Genomic DNA, 27,099 nt, shown 5'->3' on the forward strand with positions numbered 1-27,099 from the left:
CCAACAGCTTCAATTTGATATCCATATTGTACAAACACATTCTAGGGTCCACGTTTTGGTCTCTATCTCGAGACCCTAGTCACGGAGCGGCATGAAAGATACTCTGGACTAAAGCATTCACCAACAGCTTCCATTTGATACCCATATTGTACATACACATCCGAAGGTTACCCGGGTCCACGTTTTGACCTATATCTCGAGCCCTATTTCCAAAATAAAATATGATCCATGTTACTCGTGGATGATGTAGCTTTCGAATGGTGAAAGAATTTTTAAAATCGGTCCATTAGTTTTTGAGCCTATTCGTAACAAACAAACAAACAAAGTTTTCCTCTTTATAATATTAGTATAGATAAATTTTGACAGGGATCTCGCTAATCCAGGTAAGGGCGGCAGACAAGCAGAAAATAATAGTGGATAGGAGGGAAAAGATGGAAAGAAGATATTAATTATAAAATCGCTGAAACCGCTATAAACAGGTTGCATAAGCAGCTAATATATATATAGAGAAGCTCATAACTTCTCAATATTCAGAGTAAAGTAAAAACTAAGTTGAGCCACTATTAGCACTGCGAAAATGGGCAACTGAGTATAAAATGATACTATGATTCCAACTCATTGTTCTCCAAGCAGCTTTGGCAAAAATGTTATTTAGTCTTACAGCATAAATTCTTATTAGAGAGTGCCCAGTTGAGCCTCGCTTCAATCCTCTGATGGCAGAATGAACTTGCCCAATACATATAAACGTATTGTCCGGGATTCTCCAAAATGTAGCCAACTTATAGCCCACTACTCCAAGAATAGCTAAAGCTAATGCAGCAATCGTACAATTTTCTGTAATGGCGCTGTAGCCTGGTACCCGCCATAAGCTTCAAAAGCCAAAAACTTATATGTAACCGAAAGGGAAGTCAGACAGGCATTATCAGTACGCGCTAGAGAATAAATGCATATAATTTGATATGGCGAAGAGCTCATACAACTTTTAGTGTGTTTCCTTGGGTTATCCAGCCCACTGGAATGATACGGATCATGCTTATGAGTGTTGGTAGCACTGATATAATATGTCTCATTTGGTAGTATGACGAAGAATAAACAGTTTGCCGCGAAAAAGCATGGAATACTTAAAACAAAATTCAGACGATTACTTTATTTCAAAGGAAATTGGATATAAGTACTATAATGCCGCACGCTTTGAAAACAGAAAATAAAGAAGAGTAGAGGGGTGTATCCCTATCCTAAAACTGAAAACCGCACCCTCCGGAGGCTTATAGCTTTTAAGTAATTTATTGTTAATGTTGTGTAATTTAGCGAAAAGTTAGTGCTTCCTGGCACCTGAAAAAGCAGATGTTCGTATGCAGGTTTCATTGAATGTTACAGAGGTATCCACCAGAAGAGTGTTTACAAAAAATGTTTTGAAAAAATAAAATAAAAATGTGATGTTTCTAAAATATGCGCTAGATATATAAAATTAGATGCGACCTGAGCTTAAACCTTAAAATACATACATGAAAATTGGAGTTATTTCTCAGAATAGTTTGAATGGGTCAAGATTTAGCTATAAAAAGAAAATTTGTTGATAAATATGCAGATGTGACCACAAGTTCGTCTTTTATGCTGTGTAAAATATGCATGACTGTATAAATTGAAAACACTGAGGGAGGCATAATCAATTGAAACTTTGAAGCCGTTTTGCTTGAAATTTTGACTTTTTGGATTATGCCATTCGTGCAGCAAATGAACGTAATTTATATCATAGGTTTGTCCCTCGTAGACAATTCATGAGTAAGGAAACTGAGGATAAACAGAATAGTTTACATTCATTCAAGTACTAGTATGGCTATATTCGATTATTTCAAAATACTTATATTATATGTATATGATATATATTTAGAATTTATTTGTATGAATTTAATATTTATTATAACGGATTTATAGTGGCACCTTCTATACACGCATACCACGTATCAGCCGCCTCAGCGGGCGTTTCATTCATTAACGAAAATAACCTAGATCGAGTCCCACAAACTCCCAACACACAGAATGCTGCCTCGAAAACAATGCGCAATCGTCGAATGTATGCAATGTGTCCGCCACACTTCCAGCGAGTCGGCACCGAATGTTACTCCCTCCTGCCACAGGACAGCAGCTGGCTAGAAGCGCATTTCTTCTGCAAGGACAAAAACGCTAAATTGGCAGAACCACAAAAGAATGCCGATCGCAAATTGCGTGTCTTCCTCAAGAAATACGATGCACAGCGCGGATGTGAGTAAAATAAATTTAGAGCACACCTTAAATTTTTTTTAATCCTATACTTAACTAAATTCTTGGATTTATGATATTTTTCATTGCAGTAAATAGTCCCATTTGGATTGGAGCCACTTATGATTGGCAAAGTAATGTATGGCAATGGAGTATTAGTGGCAAAAACTTAACCTATGACGCCTTCAGTCGCATGGAGCCTGAGTAATAAAATTGTTTACTTTTAATTTTCCAATCCCAAACAGACACACGTCGAAAGTAAGGTCGACTTTAAAGTTAGTGGCAACTTCCATATTCGAAAAATGTTCTGCTTCAGAATTTGTATGGGTTGATACTATTTGCGTTGTAATTAAATATTAAATAAAGTCTACCTTATTTTAAGTTTATATATATATATAACATTTGGATAAAATTGAAATTCCCACATCTAATCATTTGAGATATTACTAATGAGCGCCTATTTTGCAGGATCAGACAGAACTTGGAAAATCATTGCGCTGTTTATGACCCAAATTTGGACTACAGGTGAGTTAAAATTGTTCATTAGGTATAGCGTTCACGGCCTTTTCTCATACTCACTCAACGCAATTGAAACCATTTTTTTATTGTACATGGAATTATACAAGAAAGTGACCACCAATACATGGGAGGTTGAGTCCTACATGGGCTTTTGTACTTTTGTTTTTAAATTTTATTATTTGATAATTTATTAGGTGTTTGGCCGCGTTTCTCGTCCAATTTGTTGTGTGCGTCTTGATGTTGCTTCTGAAATGCAGTGACATAGTTTTATGCCACCTGGTTACGGGAAACAATTTTTATGCACCGAGACTTGCTATTGCCTGCCTAGAGGCGACAGCTACTAGAAATTATTTAAAGTACAGAATTTATGTATGTGTCGAGTAAAAACAAAGAAAATACGATATGTTCACATCAGTCATTAGTTCAGTTCCTTCTTCCACTACTGTTTATTCAGTTTTAACGTTTAACGTTCAGAGTCAACATGAAATTCATCACTGTACTAAAAAATGTAACTAAATAGTTTAAATAGAACTATCTCATAAAAAAATTAGAAGTGTACTCTTCAGAAATGGTTTTTTTATATATTTTATTTTAAATATTTTTTTGGAAGTAGTTTCTATTCCTTCTCTGACAGGTAACTTCTGATCCCATTTCCGTAAGAAAGACTGTTCTACAGATTCGTGTTACATCGATGAAAAAAAGAATAATCAGATTTAACTAAGTGAATTTTCATTTTCATCAAAGATATCAATTATGGAGATTTGAACGAATGCAGGAATTAAACCATTCAATCCATTTCAAATTCTTCTTGGAAAACAGCTATTTTTTAACCTCAGGAGTTACTGTAACATGAGCACATCGTAGATTAATAAAATATAATCAATCCCAAACTACACAAGGATTATTTTTTACAGTATTACTAGGAATTTCCAAGGAGAGCCGCATCGAATATTGTCATCGTCCAAGCTTTTGTGTCATACGATAGAACGAGCATGATGAGAACCTTATAAAATGTTAGTTTTGTTCGTCGAGAAAGGCCTTTTCTACTCAATTGCCTATTTAGTCCAAAGTAGCACCTGTTGGCAAGAGAGATTCTACGTTGTATTTCAAGGCTGACATTATTATCGGTGCTTCTACTGCTTCCTAAATAAACGAAGGCTTTTACAACCTCGAAATCATAACTGTCAACAATGACGTGAGTGCCGATACGCGATTGCGCCGACTGTTTATTTGATGACAAGAGGTATCTCGATTTGCCCTCGTTCATCACCAGACCCATTCGTTTTGCTTCTTTATCAAGTTAGGAAAAGATAGAGATTGTTAAGGCCGATAATGTCAATATCATCGGCATACGCCAACAATTGTACGCGGTTATAAAAATTGCGCCTGGACGGTTAAGTTCTGCAGCTTGCACGATCTCTTCCATTATCAGTTTAAAGAAGTCACCCGACAGCGAGTCGCCCTGTCTGAAACCTCGTTTTGTATAAAACAGTTCGAAGAGGTCCATCCCATGTCGATTGAGCAGCGTCATTTTACATAGCTGTGGGTATACCAAATTCAGACATCGCGGTATATAACTCCTTCTGCAATTTGTACTTACTTTTTACTTGTACTTTTTGTATTCATACTTATACATACAGGGTTGCCCATATTCGACGGATCCGACGGATTTCGATGACTCTTTGGGCCCATTCCAATCGACGAGGCTTGTCCGCAGGCAACAATCTTTGCGTCAATTGAATCTTATACGGCAACAAATGCAAATCAATGCGGATAATTCGTTGTAAAGTGGTCCGAGCAATGCCCAACTGTTGAGAACGGCGATTTTGGGATGTCCTTGGCGACGCCTTGGTCGGTTTTGATTTGGCCTCTTTGGGTTAGAAAGAGCATCGCCAGTCGAAAACCTTTCGTACAAACGTTTAATGGTGTTCTTAGAAGGCGCACTTTTCACATTATTTAATTTTTTATACACACTTTGAGTTTTCACAATTGACTTCTTTTGTTGAATGTAAATTTCAACAATTTGGGAGCGCTCGCGTGGCGTGTACTGTTTCATGGTAAATATCTGCTTGGACTGGCGCTTCCAACGCGGTATGTCATTAAGCGATCTGACGTCTCTGTCAAAAGATACAGGGTTGCCAAATGGGTTCGTCGAATATTGGCAACCCTGTACACATAGCCGTTTTTAGGCATGTCAAAAAGTTGTCATACAAATTTTTGCGCTTGCATTTAAGCTGTTGCCATTAGGGTTGTCAATGTGGCCATTAGGGTGGTATTTAGGTTGTCAATCAAACATTACCGTACCTATCACAATTTAGATCCATCCGCGGCTCTGAGATTTATTTTATTCAGTGTCATATTGTGATAAAGTGAATTTAAAATTGTTTCACATAGGCATCTAACCGCATTGTTATGACACAGTCTTAGCCCACTCCCGTAGGCGAACCTTTACGTGTACCATAAGTCAGCACTTAAAATGCGAACAGTTAACGTGTGAAATTGCTAATCAAGTTGTCCGACTGCCCATCAACTTAAAACGTATTGCGGTCAATTGACGTGCTAATGATGTGTAGCGCCAGACAAGAATGTAAACAAAATTGAATAAACGCACACATACACACATACCTACAAGTGCATGCCTGTACATAAACACATTCATACGCATTTGCAACTGTAAGCTACAAAAATGCATTAAAATTATAAGGCAGCTACGTAGGTGCATTTAAAATTTGGCAAGCATACCAAAGTGTGTACACCACAAACACACATATGTACATATGTATGGACATTTCAACAATACTTTCACTTCACAAAATATCACATCACAGCAAATACCGGTTCAAACCACGATGGAAAGAATAATGAGATGGCGAATATCGTGGTTCCGTTACTTTGCTCTCAGCGAATTTGACAATGAGTGACGTGATTTTAGCACCAATATGGCCAGATCACCATTTTCGAAACTTGATTTCGCATTTTTTTGTTATTTAGTATCCGAGTTTTAGTTATTCCTTCTTGAAATTTTTGTAATAAGTTTTAATTAAAATGTAATGTTTATATTTTTGTAAAATATACATTTTTTTTAAATTAGTTTAATAATTCACTTAGTTTTATTTAACTTTACTTTTTTTTAAGATCTGGTCATATTGCCCATGATTGCGGTTATTGTTGATGTTTATGAATATTCGTTTCTTTTTTGAAATGTGCGTTATTTTACCAAACGTTTTAGTGAATATCATTCTTGGATTCAAACATTTGGAAAATTTTTTTTCTCAATTTACTTAATATCGAATTCTCAAATTCAAAATGAGGTTTGTATTCTATATTCTATTTTTTTAGAAATAAATACGATATTGTAGAATTTTGAAGTTAAGTATTAAAAGTTACAATTAATTCATTTGAGTAATCAGTAATAACCTTGAAGTTTTTTTCCGTTTTTGTTCCCTATTAAATTTGAAATTTAAATCGCTGTGACTAAGAATTTGAGCACCATTACATTTGAAATGCATTTGTTAAATACCTTTTGAATTTGACTTGGAAATTAACCATTTTCTCAAATGGAGCACAGATGCCACTTTTTATTGAGGAAACTCTAACCGCTACCAAAACATTCTCAAATGCCTGGTATTTGAGAAAGGGGAATAAGTTCGTAGCGTTTTTCCCGAAGACTTTTATCTAAACCTAAAACAATAATTATATCAAGAAGTTAATCAATTATAATTATATATTAATTATATATTCGCCATTATTGTTTTAACTTCTTCATCTTCTTAGATATATACATAGTTATGTAAACGTATTGCTGTCTTTCAAAATTAGCCTCAATGAGCAGTAAAGCACTATCGGTCATGCGGTATTCTCTCGCAGTCTCGGTTCAGCTGGATTTTTAAAAAAACTTTTTTACAGTTTTCAATATATGAAGATGAAAAATAGCTTATTTCGAGCACATTTTATTGGAGTTTAAAGATATGTATGTATTTGTGGTGCATAGTGGAGAATAGTGGCCAAAAATTGCATCACATTGAAAAAAAACGTGGAAAAATTGCACAAGTCAGAGCTCGTTATTGAAAATTTCTTTTGAACGTGAATCGTTCAATCTTCGAATTATATATGTACATTCATAACGCACATACACTCCCCTTCCCAAGACCATATTGAAATAAAAACTCGGTTGAAAAATGGGTTAGTTATTTATTTTTACTTAATCAAAAACACCATAAATCGATTTTTTGACAATAAATAAAAAAATTGAGGGTGTTTTGAATTTCATCACTTGAAGAGTTCTTTCGATTTTTTTTATTTTGTAGCATGTACCGTGTAATTAATTTATTTTTTCTTTTTTCGTCACTAACAGATGGTCTGCTCGTCCCTGCCCGGATAAATTTCGATTCATTTGTCAACATAAAATGCCAAAAGTCAGCGAGAAGAATCGTCACAAAGTTTACAACCGTTGGAATGCCACCTACCCGCATGAGTTCGCGAATGAAGTTATATTAGAGGTTATGGATCAGCCGGGCAAAACTGGACCCAGGTATGATCCGCTTACTTACAAATAAAATACAGGAAATCTATTTGATTTACGATTTTTTTTCTATAAGTTGTAGGCCCAGGCCAGAATTTAAATATTGTATGAAGTATCATTAAATTGATTTTATTTATTTTATTTATTTATTTATTCTATACTTTATAAATAAATTTATAAAGTATATGTTGAGGCTGGGCAACTAAGGCCATATTGCCCCAAGGAAAACTGATTTATACTTCATGAAGTAAGTTATGTACACTAAGAGCGTCTTTGTTTTTATATTTCCTTACTTATTTGGCCGGTGGATATTTCGACTTCAATCTGAAGTCATCAGGACCTTACGGCTATGGTAGCCAAATAAAACAATGTGAAATTTTGTGTCTTATTTAAATTCCGCTCCCGAGCTCAACTTATAGAAAATAATGTACAATCCAAAATAAATAACATTTCGACGACCAAAAAACATATTATACAATTTATGTTTTTTAAATATTGAAAAACTTTCAAAATATATTTTAAATATATTGAATACATTTACTGAGACCATGAAGTACAGCATATTTATTTAAACTCGTGAAAATGCCTAATTACTCCTCCTTCTCCCCCAAATCGGTAGATATAGTAGATATCGCACTTTCTTCTAATTCTCTTTCTAGTTTATCTTTATCATCTTCATTTGTACAAATCGTAGTTGGCTCCTTCGTCTCTGATACTTGATCTTTTCGTTCATGTTCTCCTTGCGTTAGATACTGATCCCAATGAGTCAGTCGTTTCTGTACCTCCGCCTCAGACTCAATAACTCTGAAAAGTGTAAAAAAAGACAATACTAGCTAAATTTGCATGTGATATTGTGGCAGTAACACACTTGTATTTGGTCTTTCCATCCCAATGCTCCGCGCTCAACTTCCGCTGACCAAAAAATCGTCCGTGCATCATCTGTATTACCACATCCGCTTCTTCAGGATCGGCCATGTTAACTTGTCCGACACCTTCAGGATGGCGCTGAAAAATAGTTAAAGTGGAATTACGTAATTATTATTGAGAAATGTGAACAGAGCTGTTGTGATATGGTATACTCACATCGTATATAACAACTTTTCGAACTGTGCCGCATTTGCTGCACTCTTGCCGCAAATCGTTCTGATAGTCCAATATAAGTTGCACTTCCTTCTCGAAAATGCTCGGATCGAATAGGTTTTTAATGATAACCACTTTTTCGTTTTTCGACCGCTCACCACGCATCTTTTCCGGCCTCCAGTCGAAGAGCCTAATGAAGTGATAAGATTTATTTGATTCATTAGAATACACTTTTTTACATTAGTCAAATTATGGCTAGCAGTGGGGTAATGAGATTGAACAACACTGTAAGATCCTAACCGGTATTTCGAATGGAATATGCACTTCCGTCTATAAATGCCATCACATCGTTCACGACTCTCCAACCCTCAAGAGAAGAGTTGGAGTGGGACAATGTAAGACAGGGCAAGTCCATTCATGTATACACAAATGGCTCAAAACTCGAGGGAAGGTAGGCAGCGTTTTATGTTCTGAACGTCTGGGTTTCTTTTTCAGTTTTCGCCTCCCTACTACTGCAGTGTTCTTCAGGCTGAACTAATGGGAATAATAAAAGCCGTGGCACTGGTAGAGTGTGATACGATGCATGGTCGACCACCTCTAAGGTAGCATGAAATATCACATATCTCTTAACGAGATGACTGAGTAATTTTAACCAAAAGTAATACGGGTTCCTGGTCATTGCGACATCCAGGGAAATTGCAGGACCATTGAACTAGCGACCAGCGGCATCAATGACATACACAAAACCTTACAGATATGTAAGCTACTTGTTTTTGATAAAATTGTAAGAACAGCGAACGAAAGATCGAGTAACGAACCCACTTGCAGAATCGCACGATATCTCTAGACACGCTTAAAGGATGGGTCTACACAAACATGAGTTCTAAGTGTCAGGGACCTTCTAAAGTTTTTGAACGGTTCACACTGGTTTTAGGAGAGGCTATGAACCTTAGTGTTTTCCATAGTGGATAACCGCTACAACCTACCCTTACCTAGCCTAATTAATTATAAATATCGCAACATACTCAAACTTCTCTGATACCGTTTTAAGCATTCTAAAAATTAAACCACACATTGTGGGGTTCGACTTACTTTTCTTTCATTTTCTGCAATTTATCCTTATCTTTCTTCTTGCGTTTTGGCTTCAGTGCCGGATTATATTCTCCGCGCATCTGAAACTCGGCACGTTGAACGCGGATTTTATGGCCACGAAGATTGTACTCATCCAAGATATTTAACGCCAGTCCCACAGACTCCACCTACGTAAAGATGCAGATTAGTTATGCAAAAATCTTAAAATAATTTATAAAACAATTTATTTATGCATTCACGTTTATAAGTAGAAAAAATTTATGAATAAATTGAAGTCAAAAACAGTAATGCAATTTTTTGTTCTTATTTTAGATCCAACGTTGTCGTAAAGGCCATTGGTAGCGATGAACAGATTGTCATACCTAAGGCACGTAGTCAACGTCTAGGCGGAAATCGTGGACGCGGTCGTGGCCGTCCTCATGAATTGCGGCGACGCCCCCAAAACACGCAAACCCGACCGAATATTCATCCGAACGACATCGATTCTCAATCGACCGACAAATCAACCCCAAATTCTTTAGCGACAGTGGTTCGTTACAACGAAATACTTGCGCCTACGACAACAGCTCCAGTTTCAGCTGATAAAGCAGTCAACGGTCAACGCCGGCATGGCCATCCACGAACTTCTCATGATCGCACGGTGTGGCGACAACGGCAGAAGGAAATGCGTCGCCTACAGCGTAAAAAAGAACGAAGCCAACGCATGCAACAAGAGAAGGAAAGACGTTTAGCTGAACAACGTCAACGTATACGAGAAAACCAGATGCGATCACAACAGGAACGAGAACGTCAACAAAAGCTACATGATCAAGAGCAACAGGACCAGCAACAAAAATCCCATGAGCAACCGGAGCAGCTCAACCGAGAAATATATGAATTGAGTCAGCGCGAAGCCGACGACCAAGAGCGACAGCGTCAACAGCAGCAGGCCGAAGCGGAAGCTAAACGACGCGAGTATGAAGAAAGAAAACAGGAATTAGACGCTCTAAAAATACAACTTGCCGAAGAGAAAAAGAAACGCGAGGAAGAATTTAATAGTGCTGAGCGCATCCGCCAGGAACGTATAAGCCGACAACGCGAACGTGAACAGCAGGAGCGCATGGAACGAGAAGAGGCTTTGCGTCAGGCCGAAGAAGAACGCGTGAAAGAAGAGGCGAAACGGGAACAAGAACGGTTGGAGAAGGAAAGGCAGCTACGCGAAGAATACGAAGAGCGACTGAAGCAGGCGCAGGATGAACGTGAACGTCAACTACACGAACAACAAGAACGAAAGCGCCAAGAAGACGAATACAACCGCCACCAACTTGAAGAAGAGGAAAAGCAACGTCAACAAGAAATTGCACGCCAACAAGAGGAGGAAGAAAAGAAACTTGCATTGCAACGACTTGAGGAGGCGCGTAAACTTGAAAAACAGGAATTACAACGTCTGGAGGAAGAAAATCGCCGACGAGAAGAACTGTTACGACAACGTCAAGAGGAGATCGCCAGACGCGAGGAGGAACAGCGTAAGATAGAGGAGGAAGAAGAACGCTTAAAGAAGGAACTTGAAGAAGCGGAAAAACGGCAAAAGGAGGAGCACGAAGCCCAAATCAAAGAAGAGGAACAGGCTCTTAAGGCGCGAGAAGAGGCAGAGCGAAACATTGCAGAAGAACAGGAACGTCAACGCCAAGAGCGATTGGAAGCACTTAAAAAGCAGGAGGACGAACGCGTTCGGCAAGCGCTCGAAGAAAAGAAACGCAAATATGCAGAACGTCTGTCACGTCTCTCACCCGAGGATCAGCGCAAATTCTTCGAAATGCGCAAACGACGAAAGGCCAAGAAAACCCAAGAATTACTGAAACAGCAACAACAAACAAGTAACGGCAACGAGGCATTCGAGGACGAATAAAGAGAGTAAAAAATTCGCCAAATCAAATTGATATTAGAATTATGGGATAATAGTAGTTGAAGCGATACAAAAGCGTATTCTAGAAAAGAAGGCAAACAGGATACGAAGCATACTATAAGTGCGTGCGAAAAAATCGGAGAAGTCTCGCCGCTGTTCGACTGTGTAATTTTGCTTTATCCCCAAAACCTCGTTAAAAGTTAAGCTAAAATTAAGTAATTTAAATTAAGTCGTCGCTGCCATTCTCTACTCTACTCTTCGATACACGCGGAACGCTTTTTATTTTTACGCTCTCCATATTACAGTTTCATTGTGGTAATATGTATGTAAGAGGATTTGTAAAAAATAAATTGGCTTAAAAATATTCTGATATTTTTGGATTATATTAAAAAATGTTAAAAAAGAAAAATATTACTGAGGCCCTAGTATTAGCTTTAGTTGCAAGCGAGCAGCGTTCCAGAGACGGCTACTGCTCGGCAGCAGTTGTAACTATTCTCGATTGTAAATTTACGAAAAATATAATATAATATATTTAAATCATTATTAATCTTTAAGTGGATATACAACTGACGACCGAAGAGGATGAAAACAAAAATATTATAAAAAATTCACAATACACAAGTTCTCTGTATATAAGTAAGTGATGAAGAGTGCACAACTCCTTCCGTTTTGTTTTGAAACTGTAATTTATGATGTAATATTTATGTGAAAGCACTGACACATTTTCCTTGAACACCAAAAAGTTGTACAAAGAGTAAAAAAAATATCATGTAACAAAATTTTACATTAATCATGACTGCATATATGTATATGTAGAGATACGTTGAAAAGCATGAAAGCACATCCACATATATATGTATATGTATTAGTATGTGTATAATAAACATGAATAATTGAAAAAGTTAGAAGAATTTTGATTTGATTTTTAAATAGGTTTTCACAGGAGACCTTTAGTATTTTCCCAACCGCTTTAGCAAGTTTGTGCTCTTCGTAAATGATTGCAAATATCATTTAAAGAAAATATTTTTACTAACCTAAATGTATACATTATTTAACTTCTGATTAGGGCTATGAAGTGTATTTGTTTGAAGCTTAACATTAATATTAAATTACTAATATAAAATTTTTGTATTTTTATTTTTAAGAACAATAAACAAATGCTGCTTACATACACACATACATAAGTTTAATAAATGGCATTATTTGAAGTTTTGCTTTTGAACAATTTTAAAATATTATTTTATTTTTCAATGTTAAAAAGCAATACTGGAACGATATTAATTCACATATTTTGTATACATTAAATAAAGTCATCCAGCATTTTTAAATGTCTGCATGATACTTTTAACGATTTCAGGATGTTATAGTACATAAATTAGAACACAAATGTACATATATACATACATGCATACATACATACATATGTACATAGTATATACATATATGTATATGTATTTTATTATGTAAAGAATACGAAACTCTAAATGAATTCGAAATGTGCAGCTAAATACAATTTTCATCTAATTATTACCTCACAGTATGTTTTTTGTCTTAAATATAAAAAAACACAATTATAAATATTATACAATTATACAATGCAATGAAAACATATTGAATTCAATTTAAATAAATATATTTGAGAATTGTTATGTAATTTATTAAAATTTTAAACTGAAAATCGAGCACCGTAAAAGATCTAACTCTTGACTTAAAAATTAATTAGGCGAACGAAAGTTTTAGAAATTATGCTGTAATGTAATGTGGAACCCTAAGTCAGTAAATCAACCGCTACAGTAACAACAATAACATTAAGAAATCAGTGAATATCCAGAAACTGTATGTAAAGAACGGAAAGCAACAATAAAGAGTTAAAAACTGTATAAAAACGCAACTTAATTATTGTTTTGCTTTAAAATAGGTATGAGAGCAAACCTAAAGGGTGGGCCATGTAAAATTTGCTTTTTGAATCGTCTATAAAAAAAAACTAATCAATATTTTTCAAACTTTTTTTTTATTTTGAAGATTGAACATTGTCATTTATGAATGAAAAATAATATCGTTCAAATGACTGCCACGTCTGGCTTTACAGTAGGCCATTCGATCAACCCAATTTCTAAGCACATTTTCGATTGTTTGGGCTCCAATTTCATGAATGGCAACTTCGATTTCGTGTTTTAAAGCATCAATCGTCTCTGGATGGTTCGCATAGCATTTGTCCTTAACGGCTCCCCACAAAAAATAGTCCAACGGGCTTAAATCACAGCTCCGAGGCGGCCAATTGATATCGGAATTTCGGCTGATTATTCGGTTTTCAAAAACGGTAGCCAAAAGTACGAGTGTAACTTTGGCAGTGTGATAAGTTGACCGTCCCGTTGATACCAAATGTCGTCCATGTCATCCTCTTCAATTTTTGGAAACAAAAACTCGTTGAGCATGTCACGGGAACGCTCGCCATTTACTGTAACCGCGGAAGAAGAAGAAGACTCATCACTTTGGAAATAGGTTTTCAATATTTGCCAATTTTGTTCAACCGTATAACGTCCCATTTCGTAAATGTCAAACCTTTAAGTAAATTATGAACACATTTGACATGTCATTTGTGTTACCATTCTCAGAAAAATAGGTGGTTCAAAAAGCAAACGCTATATGGCCCACCCTGTATGATTATATTAATTTTCCCTAGGGCTTCCAATAAGATTCCTTTATTGCAGATAAAACGATATAACGAAGAAAAGCAAAAAAAATCACATGAACTTCCGTTCAAAAATTACATATAAACTTTAAACGCAGATGAAATCTGAAATATAACTATCGATATTGTTCAAGACGCATTTATTACAGGACCAACAACAATGTTTTGCACGTTTGATTGTCAAGGCAAAGTATTGGAAAAGTAGAAAACAAAAAATGAATTCGCCTTGCTTTATTCTGTACGGACAGCCACATGGACACAGCGAAAGAAAAACACAAACAAATTAGCTGATTGGAAAAAAATTTATTTTTTTGTTGGTTAAAAATTGTCTTCATTTAATCGACAAGTTTCCATCGATTTGAATGAATGATAGTTAGCTTAATTTTTCTTTTTTTTTAGGACTAAAGCTAAAACTCCATATCAACATAAGACTTTTCAGCTGAATAACATTTGTTAATGTCGTCAAAAAATTTCAAATATAGTGTCCTTCACTCGAAGTGTAACTAACTTCAGACCGCTTGCGCAGCTGATGCACTGGCAGCAGTAATGGATCTCAAACGTAATAGTGTGATTGCATTATATTTGGCTCGAAAATCACAACTAGCGATAGTTTGAGAGCTCGAGCACCTTAAAGTAAATAAAGTTTTTATTTATCGCAACATTACTCTTTACAATGATACTGGTAGCATCGCGAAACGTCATGGAGGTGGTCATCAAAAGACTGCAACGTCACGTGAAATGGTTCTAAAAGTAAAGAAGTGACTTGAGCGAAGTCCCCGACGAAGTGCCAATCAAATGTCGAAAGAACTGAAAATATCTGGTAATAGCATCCACCGCATGCTGATCTCACACCAAAGTAACAAGTCGGACTTGAGAGAGCGAAGGAGTTGATTCGCTTGGCCGAAGGCAGTCAATTTCCGATCATTGTGTTTTCTGACGAGAAAAATTTTCGAATTGAGCAATTCGCAAATTCCCAAAATTTAATTGACCGATCGTTCATACAAGAATTTTAGTCATCGATTGGCCACCAGGGGGCAGCACCCGCCACAGGTAATGGTTTGGGCCGCTGTAACCGCAGATGGGCGCTCTCCAATCGTTTTAATCAAGCCTAGCGTCAAGGTAAATACGAAATATTATCGGGAAAGTATTCTGGAGGTTGTTTTGAAGCCGTGTGCAGACAAACAATTCAGTGGCAGACCATGGGCGTTTCAACAGAACTCTACCCGTCTCACAAAGCTCGAGTGAACCAAGAATGGTTAAGAAACAACGTTCCGAACTTCATAACGTCCACACAATTCCTCTCAAATTCACCAGACGCGAGTCCGATGGGTTATTCTCTTTGGGCCATTTTGGAGAGCAAGGTCCGAACTAAAATATTTATCAGTCTCGAGGCGCCATTGTCCGCAAGTGGGCCAAAATACCTGCAGGTCACATTCGGGCAGCTTGCGATTCGTTTCTAGACCGTCTCAAGGCCATAATCAAAGCAAAAGGTGGTCATATCGAGCAAAAGTTAATTGATTCTTAATTTTGTATTATTTTCACACATTTTTTACTTTGAATTGAATAAAAATAATTTTCCAAACTAAATTTATGGCCTTTTTAATTAGTTACACTTCGAGTGCCGTACCGGAAACTTCAGGAGAATACGTTGCACTGGTATACGACGACTCAAAGGTACGAGTATATGCGCTGACATATTTGTCGAGCTACAATTTTCTGAAAATCTCCTGAACTTCCGCAATGACAACCCATCATCAAAGAAAAGCTTAGACGAGCAGAGTAAAGGCTACGTGACTGAAGATGGTCCCACACTGTAAGACTACTCCACGTTCAATCAAAACGAACGCGATTGAACGTTCCCACGGCAGTCGGTGCTACGCTACTGGAACGAATGTTAGTTAAACGACTAGAATTCAAATCCAGCCAACGACTATCTAGAAAGAAACTACGTTAATAGGAGAATACAATTTGAAAAAGATTTAATTAAATAAACCTACAGAAAAATTAAGTAAGAATGCGTGCAGGCATTCTCACTGGTCCTGTAGACCACGAGGTCATCTGCACAGGTTCAAAAACAATTCGTGCCGGTTCCGGATTGGTTTGGGCGGAAGAGAAGCACATACGCCCAAGCCCTATTCAATTAAAAAAACTGGATCTAGACGACGCATTGTAAAAAGGTGGAAGAATATACCATAGGGTCGAAGTGCATATGATGTTTCTGGAAAACTAAAAAAAATATTCAAAACCAATAATTTTTCAGCATAAATTAAAAGTTGGAATATTCTCTTGTAACCCCTCTTGGGTTGTTCTAGGTTCATTTGCTGGTGCATAGTCTTGTTGGCGGACGCGATCTTCTCCCTTAAAAAGGGTTTCTGGTAACTTCTTCACCACACCTTCCAAGACATCTTCTTGAGACACTTTTGCTTCTACCAAAAGAACCACGATTTCGTCATTTGCTTACTAAAAACTTCTTTAACCGTAAATATTTTCTTATCATTACAAGTAATATGTTCATTGCCGTTGTTTGTGTACTACTGCAAAAGTTTCTTGCATTTTTCCAATCTTATTTGCTTTCACATCGGAGTTCAAAGATGGCACGAAAACCTTTCAGCTGACTCGAGCTATTTCCGTAATGCAATCATCGGGATACCATTCCGTTTGTCATCCCATTCCATGTTAAAAATAAATAAATAATTGGCGTGTACACTTCTTTTAGGTGTTTGGCCAAGCTCCTACTCATATTTGTAGCGTGCGTCTTGATGTTTTTTTTTTCACAAATGGAGGGTCTTACAGTTTAAAGCCGACTCTGAACGGCAGATATTTTTTATGAGGAGATTTTTCGGCAGAAATACGCTTGGCGGTTTGCCATCGCCTGCCGAAGCGCGATCGCTATTAGAAAAAGCTTCTGTGGCGGAGATTCTAGCCACGAACCCATTCGGCTAGGACGGCCGCCTCCATGTTAGTCACGTAAAATTTTAAACCAAACTGATTTGAATTAATTTCGAAATAATACAATTTTGCACACAAAGAGAATAACGTGGTCATTCAATTTAAAATTTAAATGTCTACTGCTTTGAAAATCTTGTAACACAACTTAGGGCAGTACTACGTATAACTAAACTAATTTCAGCGTCGAAATAAAGCAAAGAAAAAGTTAAGACCTTTTTACTTCACGTCACATCTAATAGCGTCACAACACAACCAGGGGTATTAAATATTTCTTATTTATATTGAACGTTTCAACCCAGTTTAATTGCAAAGCAGAATTAAAACTATTCTTAGTTGTATAGACAGATATATAGCAGATATCGATACAGATTATCCCTAATATAATCGATAAGTTGATTAAATTAAATTAGCAAATATGTTTCTTACTCACTTTAATATAGTCACACAAGCCATCGCCCTTTAGTTGCCCATCCAGCTCCGCATATAGTTTAAGTTTATACTTTTGCGTTTGAGGATCGCGCATTATCATACCGCATTTGCCCATCAGCTCCGCAAACTCATCCATTGTAATGTCCAATGGCAAATTAGAAACGTAAACCTTTGTGTTGCGCTCGGGATCCAAATCAAACCATTCTAAAAAATAAATAATCGAAGAATTGTGCAAAATAATAAATAAAATCTACTTACTTGGTGGCTCCTGCATTTTTCGCTTAGTCGCAGTTGTTGCCGCTTCCGCAGAAGCTTTTGCTTCCTCGGTCATGCGTTGCAATTCAAACTCCTTCAGTTTTTCCTCTTGCTCGGCCTTGCGCCGTTTCTCCTCCTCCGATGCGCTAGTATTATCTATGAAGCCATAATTCATCTGATAATGCGCCATAAAGTCATCATCAATTTTTGGAAACCAGGCATTCTTGGTTGAGTCCCAAAAAAACACTGTGCCATCTTTGTCTGTATAAATGCGATTTCCGTCCTCATCAATATCGTATGTTATGCTCGCAGAATTAGATTCTGTGTCTGTTTGTGCACTTAAATCTTTTGGTATCCACCTTTTCTTTTCAGCATCCCACTTGTAATGCTCGGTTTCGGTAGTTTGCGCCTGCGCCTTAGGTATCCATTTTTGAGTCTGACTGCACCATTTATAATGATCATTCTCGTAGAGATCGGCATTGCTCCCTATTGTAATCTGATTTTTCTCTGTGTCACAATGGAGCCAATTATTTTCTATTGTGCACCATTTGTACCTATAATTTGTCTTGGGATCTGTATAAATTGCGATGCCGTCAGAGCCATATGTCACGTGTTCTGCATAGTTCGCATCCGCGTCTGAGCTAGTCACCAAGTTGGTGACTGGTGAACGTGTAGAATTCTCACTTAGTTCATCATTTAACTGTTTGGTGTCTTTTACATCTTCAGCTGCACACGTTTTAATGGAAACTTGTGTAGAATTGGCGACGTCCGTACAACTTGGAGAGGAAATTATTTCTTCACAGCGTTCAGCCTCTTCCGTTGACTCTCTAGGTTTTGATGTTATTTCTTCTTGTTCTATTGAAGTGGAATTTAGTTCTTTAACTTCAATTGATATAGATGAAGCTGATTCTTCGGGATGAGGTGATAACTCCGCATGTGATATTAAGGAAATATTTTCTGATGGTTTGCTTACATCTTCGGCAACTTTAGAAGCCGTTTCTGTTATATTTTCCAAGTTCTCACTCATTTTTCATTTAAATGATTTGCCTAAAATTTAGAAATTAATAATATATTTATTATGGAATTGACCCAATTATCTATATATTATAATGATAATTATTAATACTGGTGATCGAAAGATTGTCACGACCAACAAATGAATATTTCTTATATAATAAAGGGTCTTTCAAAAGTTACACCTAGATGTCAGTTGTGAATAATTCCTAGACGGTACCTTTTTATATCACCTTTGACATTTGTCAGATAGACAGATGTATAATTTTACACGATAGAACAACGCGTTTAAATTACTGAAACTTATTATGGAAATGGTCGATCTTTAAGAACAACGTATCGCAAAGTTCGTGATTTTTTGGTGGAAATTATCTTCCGAATGAGTCGACAATTCGTCGACAGGTTGGTGAAATAATTAAAAGACACTGGTTCTATCGAGGATAGAAGGACGAGAGGACCAAAAACTGAATGTTCTGTTGAGATTAATGTTGCTGTAACGCAAAGTGTTGCTGACCAACCTTTCAACATCGATATCTCAACGTTCACAACAGTTAGGCATTCATGAATCGACTGTTTGGCGGATTTTACCAGTAGCTGTGTTGCTCTTGGTGGACATTTAAATTATGCAATTTTTCACATATAATTGTTAAGATCCGTAATTCGAATAAAAATAGTGAAACCTGAAAAAATCTAAATTTTTACATGTTTAATTTGAAAACAACATCTGGGGGAGTCTTTTGAAAGACCCTTTAGCACATACCTATGCATATAAGAACATATTTTAAAGATTTGCTATTCTGTTGGACATATATACATATACAAGATGGCATAAAATTAATCACCCTTGTGAAATATACAACCGCAGTAAACAAATAGACAGGCAATGAAGCGCCTCAAAGTCAAAATAAAGATTTCCATCACCCAAAATAATTTTTTTTATTATTTAGTAAGAAAGTTATGTAAAAACAAAAATGGATGATATGCTTATATATACAAAAAGTATATATTTTAGGGTTAAAGCACTTTCTGAGTACTAGGGAATTTTCTTGCAGGGTATTCTCAGCTAAGCCATACCAATCGATGGCTGGCTGGCAGCGAATGCTTGCCACTCCTGCTTCATTAAAAACTTCTGAATGCAACTTGTTATCTATAAGGTAGTTTTCCAAGCAAATATCTTCTATGCGTGTCCTGAATGAAGAACCTCTGCAAAAACACATATAAAGACGTTACAAATACGACAAAATAATCTCCTGAGAAAGATGCTTAACTTATCGTGGGAGTATTCCACAAGGCGGTAGCACGACGAAAACAAAGTAGAAATGATCTTCTCACGAAACAAAAAACTTACTGAAGACTTTAACTTAACATTTAGTTATTCTAATAACTAATTAATATAAGAACTCCTTAAACATGTTTAAGCCACCAAAGACCTAATGTCTGTACTGTAGATGTATACAACTTTTTCCTCAAGGGCTTTTTATAGTAGTTGTTTCTTCCGCAATTTATGTACGAGTATAATGTTCCTCATCGCATTACCAAATCTTGACCATAAGGTACATTTAAGAATTAAGGTAGCAAAAAATTAAAAAAAAGTAAAAGAAAAAATTACAAAAAACAATTACTACTTAAAAATAAAAAATAATTGTAATAACTTAAAAACAAAAAGTAAAAGAAAAATTTAAAAAAATGTATATTTCGCCATTTTTCTACTTAAAAAATAAAAAATAATAACTTTTTTACTCAATAAAATAAAAAAGTTAGTTAGTAAAAAAGGTATTGAAAATATATATATATAAGTGACATTATGTCTCTACAACAATTCCCTAAAACATTGTTATTCTCTCTAACTGTATATAATATAATTCCAATTACTACTTTAGAGTAAGTTCTTAGCTTTTAAGTTCTTCCTCACTCACTCTTGTTTCTTGTTTCGAACGTGTTAGAACACCATAGTGAATAAAATTATGAACTTTTCAATTGTGGTATTAATTAGTGAATAAAGTTATAATAATTAAACCTTCAAATTGTGGTTTATGTTAGTGGCGCAGTCGCGGAGTCAAAGAACATGACTCTTTAAACGAACCTTCGAAAAAACTTCCTTTTAATAATTTTAATAATTAAATTAATATTAACAAGCTAATACACAAGCTCAAGTGAGCAGCGTTTGGACTAATATATTTGCGTTAATAAGCATTTAAAAACAGGAAAAAAAAAAAAAAACTTGAAGCTACATATGTAAGTAATAAGACATTTATAAAATTAAAGTTTAAATTGAAGAAGAAACATTTTGATGAAAATAACTGTTCATACTAAAGCGGTTGTGGAAATAAAAAAAAAAAAAAAAAAACAACAACAAATAAATTGTAAGCAAAGTCAAATAGCGGTCGAAGAATGGAGAAAGAAGAATAAAAACAACAATAAACATATCGTATGCAAGACCAACAGCTTCACGAAATTTGCACACAAATCGGCTCACTGCATATAAGTACCTGCAAAAGAATAACGATGGAAGAAATCAGAGAAAGAAGAGACCGCGTCGTGCAAAGCATTAAGTTAGTCTCCCCTTTCGATGGAGACAGAAATTACCTATCGCTCTTCATTGGCAGTATTGACAACATCATTCCGCCATTCACTTCTCTTACAAATGAAGAGAAGCCCTTCTACTTCCAGTGTATAGTAAGCACATTACGTGGAGCAGCGTTGGATGTAATAAGGAGAGAACAACCATCTGATTGGCTTACACTACGCGAGTTATTAATTAGTGAATTTATTGAGCATACACCCATAACTACTCTTATATTGTCAATTGATAATATTAAGCTTAGCAAGAGTGTAAAACAATTATGTGATGATATTAATCAAGAAGTATGTAAAATAAGAGATCGTATTAAATTAGGTAATTTAGGTATTTCTCAGGAAAATTTTTTGAAAACGGAATTACAACAAATAAGTTTAAAAACATTGAAAAGAGAGTTACCGAATCATCTTACTGCTTTGATTAATATTAATTCACCAGCTGACTTAAGAGATGCTATTCGAATTTTGAAAGAAAATGGTGAATACAATGAAAATAAGCAAATCGTAAATCTTAGTAAGCAAAATACTGCTGAGCAAAATATGCATAAAGACAATAGTTTCCAAAATAATGTACCAAATTTTCCTATTTTCAATCCCTATCCACTTTCTTCTGCAGTAGATACTAGTTTTTATCCGTACCAGCCTCGTTTTCCCAGTAGTAGAGTGCAAAATATGCCGCACTACAGCCAGCAAAGTGCCCAACACCGCGTTCCTTATATGCCAGTACCTGATTCAAATCAGTTTCGTTTTAATCAGCGTAGCGTTCAAGCTGGTACTCGCACAAATCGAGCTAATTCTAATCAGTCTCGCATTAGACGATTCGGTGCTCCAGTACCTATGGAACAAGATGAGCAAAATTTTCATTTGCAGGCCTCGGGAAATTACCAAGAATTCAGTTGAATATTCAAAACAAACTGTGTACGTTTTTGATTGATACTGGCTCTTCAGTCAGCTTAATCAAGCCAAATATTATAAATAGTGAAATAATTTCTTCCGACCCTATAACTTTAAAAACCGTTACCGGATCAATAAATATAAATTACACGCAGGAGTTAGTTGACGATAAAAGAAATAAAATAATATTTTACGTATATGATTTTTCTAATAGTTTCGACGGATTGTTAGGATGGAATGCACTCAACCAATTATGCGCAAATATAGACATACCAAGCAAAGCTATTACTTTGAATGGAGTAAAATACAAGTTCGTTGATGAAATCTTTCGTAGCGAGTGTATCAATCTGTTGGATGAATTAGGCATAAGGCAAGATTCAAAAGAAAATATGTTTAGGTTAGACCACTTAAATGAAGAAGAGCGTGAAAATTTGCAAACTCTTTTAGATAAATACAGTAGCTTATTTTATAAGGAAGGCGAAAAATTAACATTTACAAGCTCAGTTAAGCATCAAATTAGAACAATCAATGATAATCCTATTTATGCAAAGTCCTATAGATACCCAGAAGTTCACAAGGAGGAGGTGAACAAGCAAATTAGAGAAATGTTAGACCAGAAAATTATCTGTAATAGTAGTTCGCCATACTCTGCACCAATTTGGGTTGTGCCAAAAAAGGTCAATGCATCGGGCATTCAAGACTGGCGTATCGTTGTCGATTATCGTAAGTTGAACGATATTACCATCAGCGATAAATTCCCCATACCAAATATGGATGAAATTCTCGACAAATTGGGCAGATGTATGTATTTTACCACGTTAGATTTAGCAAAGGGGTTCCATCAAATAGAAATGGATCCCCAAGATCGTAGAAAGACAGCCTTTTCAACACAAAATGGCCATTACGAATTTCTCAGAATGCCTTTTGGGTTGAAAAATGCTCCGGCGACCTTCCAGAGGCTGATGAATACGGTGCTGGATGGTTTAATCGATGTCAATTGCAGAGTTTACTTAGATGACATAATTGTTTTTAGTACATCTTTACAGGAGCATATCGATTCGCTTAATAAAGTTTTTGATAGATTAAGCAAAGCTAATTTAAAAATCCAATTAAACAAGTGTGAGTTTTTAAAGAACGAGACAGAATTTCTTGGCCACATTATTACCAGAGACGGGATAAAACCAAATCCCAATAAAGTGGCAGCAATTCTTAAATACCCCGTTCCTAAAACAGAAAAAGAAATAAAACAATTTCTTGGTTTAGCAGGGTTCTACCGCAAATTTATCAAAGACTTTTCTAACATAACTAAACCCCTTACGCATTGCTTAAAAAAGGGTAACAAAATCGACTCAACTAATGAAAAGTATTTAAGAGCAATAGATACAATTAAACTGCTGATTACTAAGGATCCGATATTAGCTTATCCTGATTACAGAAAAATGTTTACTCTCACAACAGATGCGTCGAATAAAGCTCTAGGGGCAGTCCTAAGCCAAGATGGGCGACCTGTGTGCTATGCGAGCCGTACGTTAAATGAGCATGAACTTAACTACTCAGCAATCGAAAAGGAATTGCTAGCTTTGGTGTGGGCAACAAAGTATTTTCGGCCATACCTATATGGTAGGAAGTTCGTTATTCACACTGATCATCGACCTTTGCAATGGCTACACCATTTAAAAGAGCCGAATTCAAAGTTGCAAAGGTGGAAAATTAAATTGAACGAGTTTGATTTTGAAGTGAAATATATTGCTGGGAAAGAAAACTACGTTGCTGATGCGTTATCAAGAATTAAAATTCAGGAATGTAACTATGGCGAAGATGATTCAGTTGTAGGAACTATTCACTCGGCTTCTGAAGACTCTCAAAACTTCATAGAAATTACAGAAAGACCCTTAAATATATTCAAGCGGCAATTAAAGTTAATACGAGCTGACAAGAATTCATTCAAAACAGAAAATGTGTTTAAAAATAATTTAACTACAGTAACTTATACTGAACTTAGCACTGTATTGATAAAAGAAATAATTAGTAAGTATCTGCTTAATTTTAAAGTTGCTATATATATACCAAACGATTATGACTTTGTAATTTTTCAAAATGTGTATAAATCGGTCTTTCAAAATAAACGAAATTCACTAGTTAGAGCAACGAAATTGTTAGAAAATATATTTGAATACGCTGACCTTAAAACAAAAATTTTACAAATTCACCTTGAAGGGCTGCATCAGGGTATTGAAAAGGTTGCCAATTGTTTTAAAGCAAAGTACTACTTTCCAAATTATTTAAAAGAAATCACCAAAATCATAAATGAGTGTGAATTGTGTAATCATTGCAAAAATGATCACATCGCGTTTAAAATTCCTCTAAAAGTCACACCTCCTGTCTACGAGACAAGAGAAAAATTTGTTGTTGACATTTGGGAATGGGATAAACATCACTACTTGACATGTATAGACATTTATTCTAAATATGCTATAGTGGAAGAAATTAGTTCACTAAATTGGTTAGAAACTAAGAAAGCGCTATTAAAAGTATTTAATGTTATGGGCCCCCCAAGGGTACTTAAAATAGATCAAGACCAAGGTATAAATAATGTGAATATCAAGCAGTGGTGTGAACAACTAAATGTAAAGTTGGAAGTAACTACTGGTAAAACTGGTATTGGTGACATCGAGCGCTTACATAAAACCTTGAACGAAAAACTTCGAATAATTAACACTTCCGATAATCAAGAATTAAAATATTATAAAATAGAGCAAACAATTTTTACTTATAACCATAACATTGTACATTCTACTACTGGTGAGACCCCATATAATATATTTTTTAACAAACTGTCTCCTAAACTAAATCAGCAACTAATTAAAGAGAAAAGAATCCAAAATATTAATTCTACAAGAAAAGATACTGCTATTGATACTAATTTCGTAAGTGCGGAAAATTCCAGAAAACGTTTAGATAAATCGAAAAACCCATTTAAGCAAGTAAAATTAGTCAAAGCAGAGGATGATAATGAACATTTTGTCGTCAAATTTAAAAATAGAAATGTAAGAAAATACAAAAGCCAATTTAAGCGAAAAAGAAAGAAAAATGTGTAACCAAATTAATATAAATTAAATATAAGATGTTTTGTATTTACTAAAATCCATTAACATAATTAAATTAAATTTTTTTTTTTTGAATTTTACGTATTTAGTTTAAGTATACAGCAATTTCTTAGGAAGGGAGGAGTGACATTATGTCTCTACAACAATTCCCTAAAACATTGTTATTCTCTCTAACTGTATATAATATAATTCCAATTACTACTTTAGAGTAAGTTCTTAGCTTTTAAGTTCTTCCTCACTCACTCTTGTTTCTTGTTTCGAACGTGTTAGAACACCATAGTGAATAAAATTATGAACTTTTCAATTGTGGTATTAATTAGTGAATAAAGTTATAATAATTAAACCTTCAAATTGTGGTTTATGTTAGTTATATATATACATACATATGTATATGTGCATATGTATGGGTATATTCGAAAGATGAATTGTGCTTTAAAAGGCGGAAAGGCTGTACTTGATTTTCCCAGCTTTCCCTAGCAGCTTATAACCCATGGTCATGCCGTGCCTTAGAAGTTCCTTTCATCTTAAGGTTTGAGAGACAAATGAGATGGAATATGTTCCACTGTTTACTATCTCTTTCAAGAAAAGACGACATTTCAGCGTAAGTTAGGAATCATCTTTTTCGGGTCAATGATAACTTGGTCCAGCTAGTGCACTATTTGGCGTCTCGTGTTTTCGCAACCAGCGGTATATAAGCTGTCAAGGTTTTTGCGACCAACGTTTGTGTGATTAAATGTGTTTAATAACATCTTCTCCTTTGCATAAGGACAACAGTTCGTCACTGTACCGTATTTTATATGTGCCATCACTTTTCCGGAGCGGTCCGAAAATCTTTCGGAGTGTTTTACGTTCGGAAATTTTTAGGAATTGCTCATCTGCGTAGGTTAACCGCTTACCCGGTCTTATATATTAGGAGTTTATTGACTAATGATAATTTTGAAGGTCTTCCAAGGAGCCAGTAGAGTTGTCTGAAGCGATTTTCAATCTAATTTCGGTTTTTAATAAAATGGGCTTTCCACTTAAGCTTTGCGTCAATAGTGACTCTTAGATACCTGGCCTTAATGTCCGTATACACGCCAGTATTACTTATTCTAAATTTTTTTTTGCCATAGATAACTTGGACCGTCTTGCCAAGTAACCAATCAAGTAACTTTTTTTTTGTTTTTTGCTTTTCCTACGTCAAGATTTAAAGCTTGCTTTTTGTCTATATCGTCGTTAGTGAATAACTTTGTCGATTTATTCTATCCTCAAATGGGTAAGTCTAAAGACAAAACAGTAGTAACGTATTAGATTTATCTGCGGTCAAAACGAAGTTTTACAAATATCTTTGAAATAGTCGGCTGTAGGCTGATTGGTCGACATGATAATTTTAGCGTCGCGTCGTTATTGGTTATTATCGTTATTGAGTTTGGCGAGCCCTACTATTTCGGCTACTTTCCACGCCACCGGAAGGTATTTAAGGGTAACGGCAGCATTAAAGATGTGCCGTAGAAATATTGTTGCTTTGCCGGGCATGTTTTTAATTATTTTTTTTTTTTTGTTATTAGGTCATATCCTGGTGACTTGTTATTATTTAACTTTTTCGTATGCTTTATTCCTATTAATATTATTAATGTGTTTATATAATATGTTTTTTCAGTCGGTTGGTAGCTGGTCTGATTTGTTAATGTGTTTTTGAAATGCTTTGATTGGTGATTGATGGCTATTTTGATTTGTCCATTCTTTTTAAATGGGTATCCAGCTTTCTATCATAGTCTTGTTTCAAGCGGTTTTTCATTTCTTTTAAAAGCTTTTTACGCTTTTAAGTAAAGCTTTTCCATTTGGT

At 35.5% G+C, this 27,099-nt stretch overlaps 2 protein-coding genes across 3 annotated transcripts in view; one reads left to right on the top strand and one right to left on the bottom strand.

Moving 5' to 3' along the window:
• Positions 1–13,248, top strand: part of LOC129241699 (trichohyalin) — a 121,540-nt gene extending 108,292 nt beyond the window's left edge. The window contains exons 4-8 of one of the 2 annotated variants that reach the window (XM_054878169.1): positions 1,936–2,262; positions 2,352–2,463; positions 2,728–2,784; positions 7,133–7,309; positions 9,785–13,248. In XM_054878169.1, the coding sequence (XP_054734144.1) occupies positions 1,936–2,262; positions 2,352–2,463; positions 2,728–2,784; positions 7,133–7,309; positions 9,785–11,360 (2,249 nt within the window). In that variant the 3' untranslated portion in view covers positions 11,361–13,248. The remainder of the gene's footprint in view (positions 1–1,935; positions 2,263–2,351; positions 2,464–2,727; positions 2,785–7,132; positions 7,310–9,784) is intronic. The other variant, XM_054878170.1, reaches the window with a different exon arrangement.
• The window catches only part of LOC129241701 (HIV Tat-specific factor 1), a 46,962-nt gene continuing 27,641 nt past the window's right edge, over positions 7,779–27,099 (bottom strand). Inside the window, exons 3-8 of the mRNA XM_054878171.1 lie at positions 17,686–18,729; positions 17,429–17,631; positions 9,473–9,639; positions 8,384–8,570; positions 8,169–8,305; positions 7,779–8,104 (exon numbers count right to left, since the gene is read on the bottom strand). Coding sequence (XP_054734146.1) covers positions 7,891–8,104; positions 8,169–8,305; positions 8,384–8,570; positions 9,473–9,639; positions 17,429–17,631; positions 17,686–18,709 — 1,932 coding nt within the window. The 5' untranslated portion in view covers positions 18,710–18,729 and the 3' untranslated portion in view covers positions 7,779–7,890. The remainder of the gene's footprint in view (positions 8,105–8,168; positions 8,306–8,383; positions 8,571–9,472; positions 9,640–17,428; positions 17,632–17,685; positions 18,730–27,099) is intronic.

The sequence above is a fragment of the Anastrepha obliqua genome, chromosome 3 (assembly GCF_027943255.1).
Source record: "Anastrepha obliqua isolate idAnaObli1 chromosome 3, idAnaObli1_1.0, whole genome shotgun sequence".
NCBI classification, from domain to species: Eukaryota; Metazoa; Arthropoda; class Insecta; order Diptera; family Tephritidae; genus Anastrepha; species Anastrepha obliqua.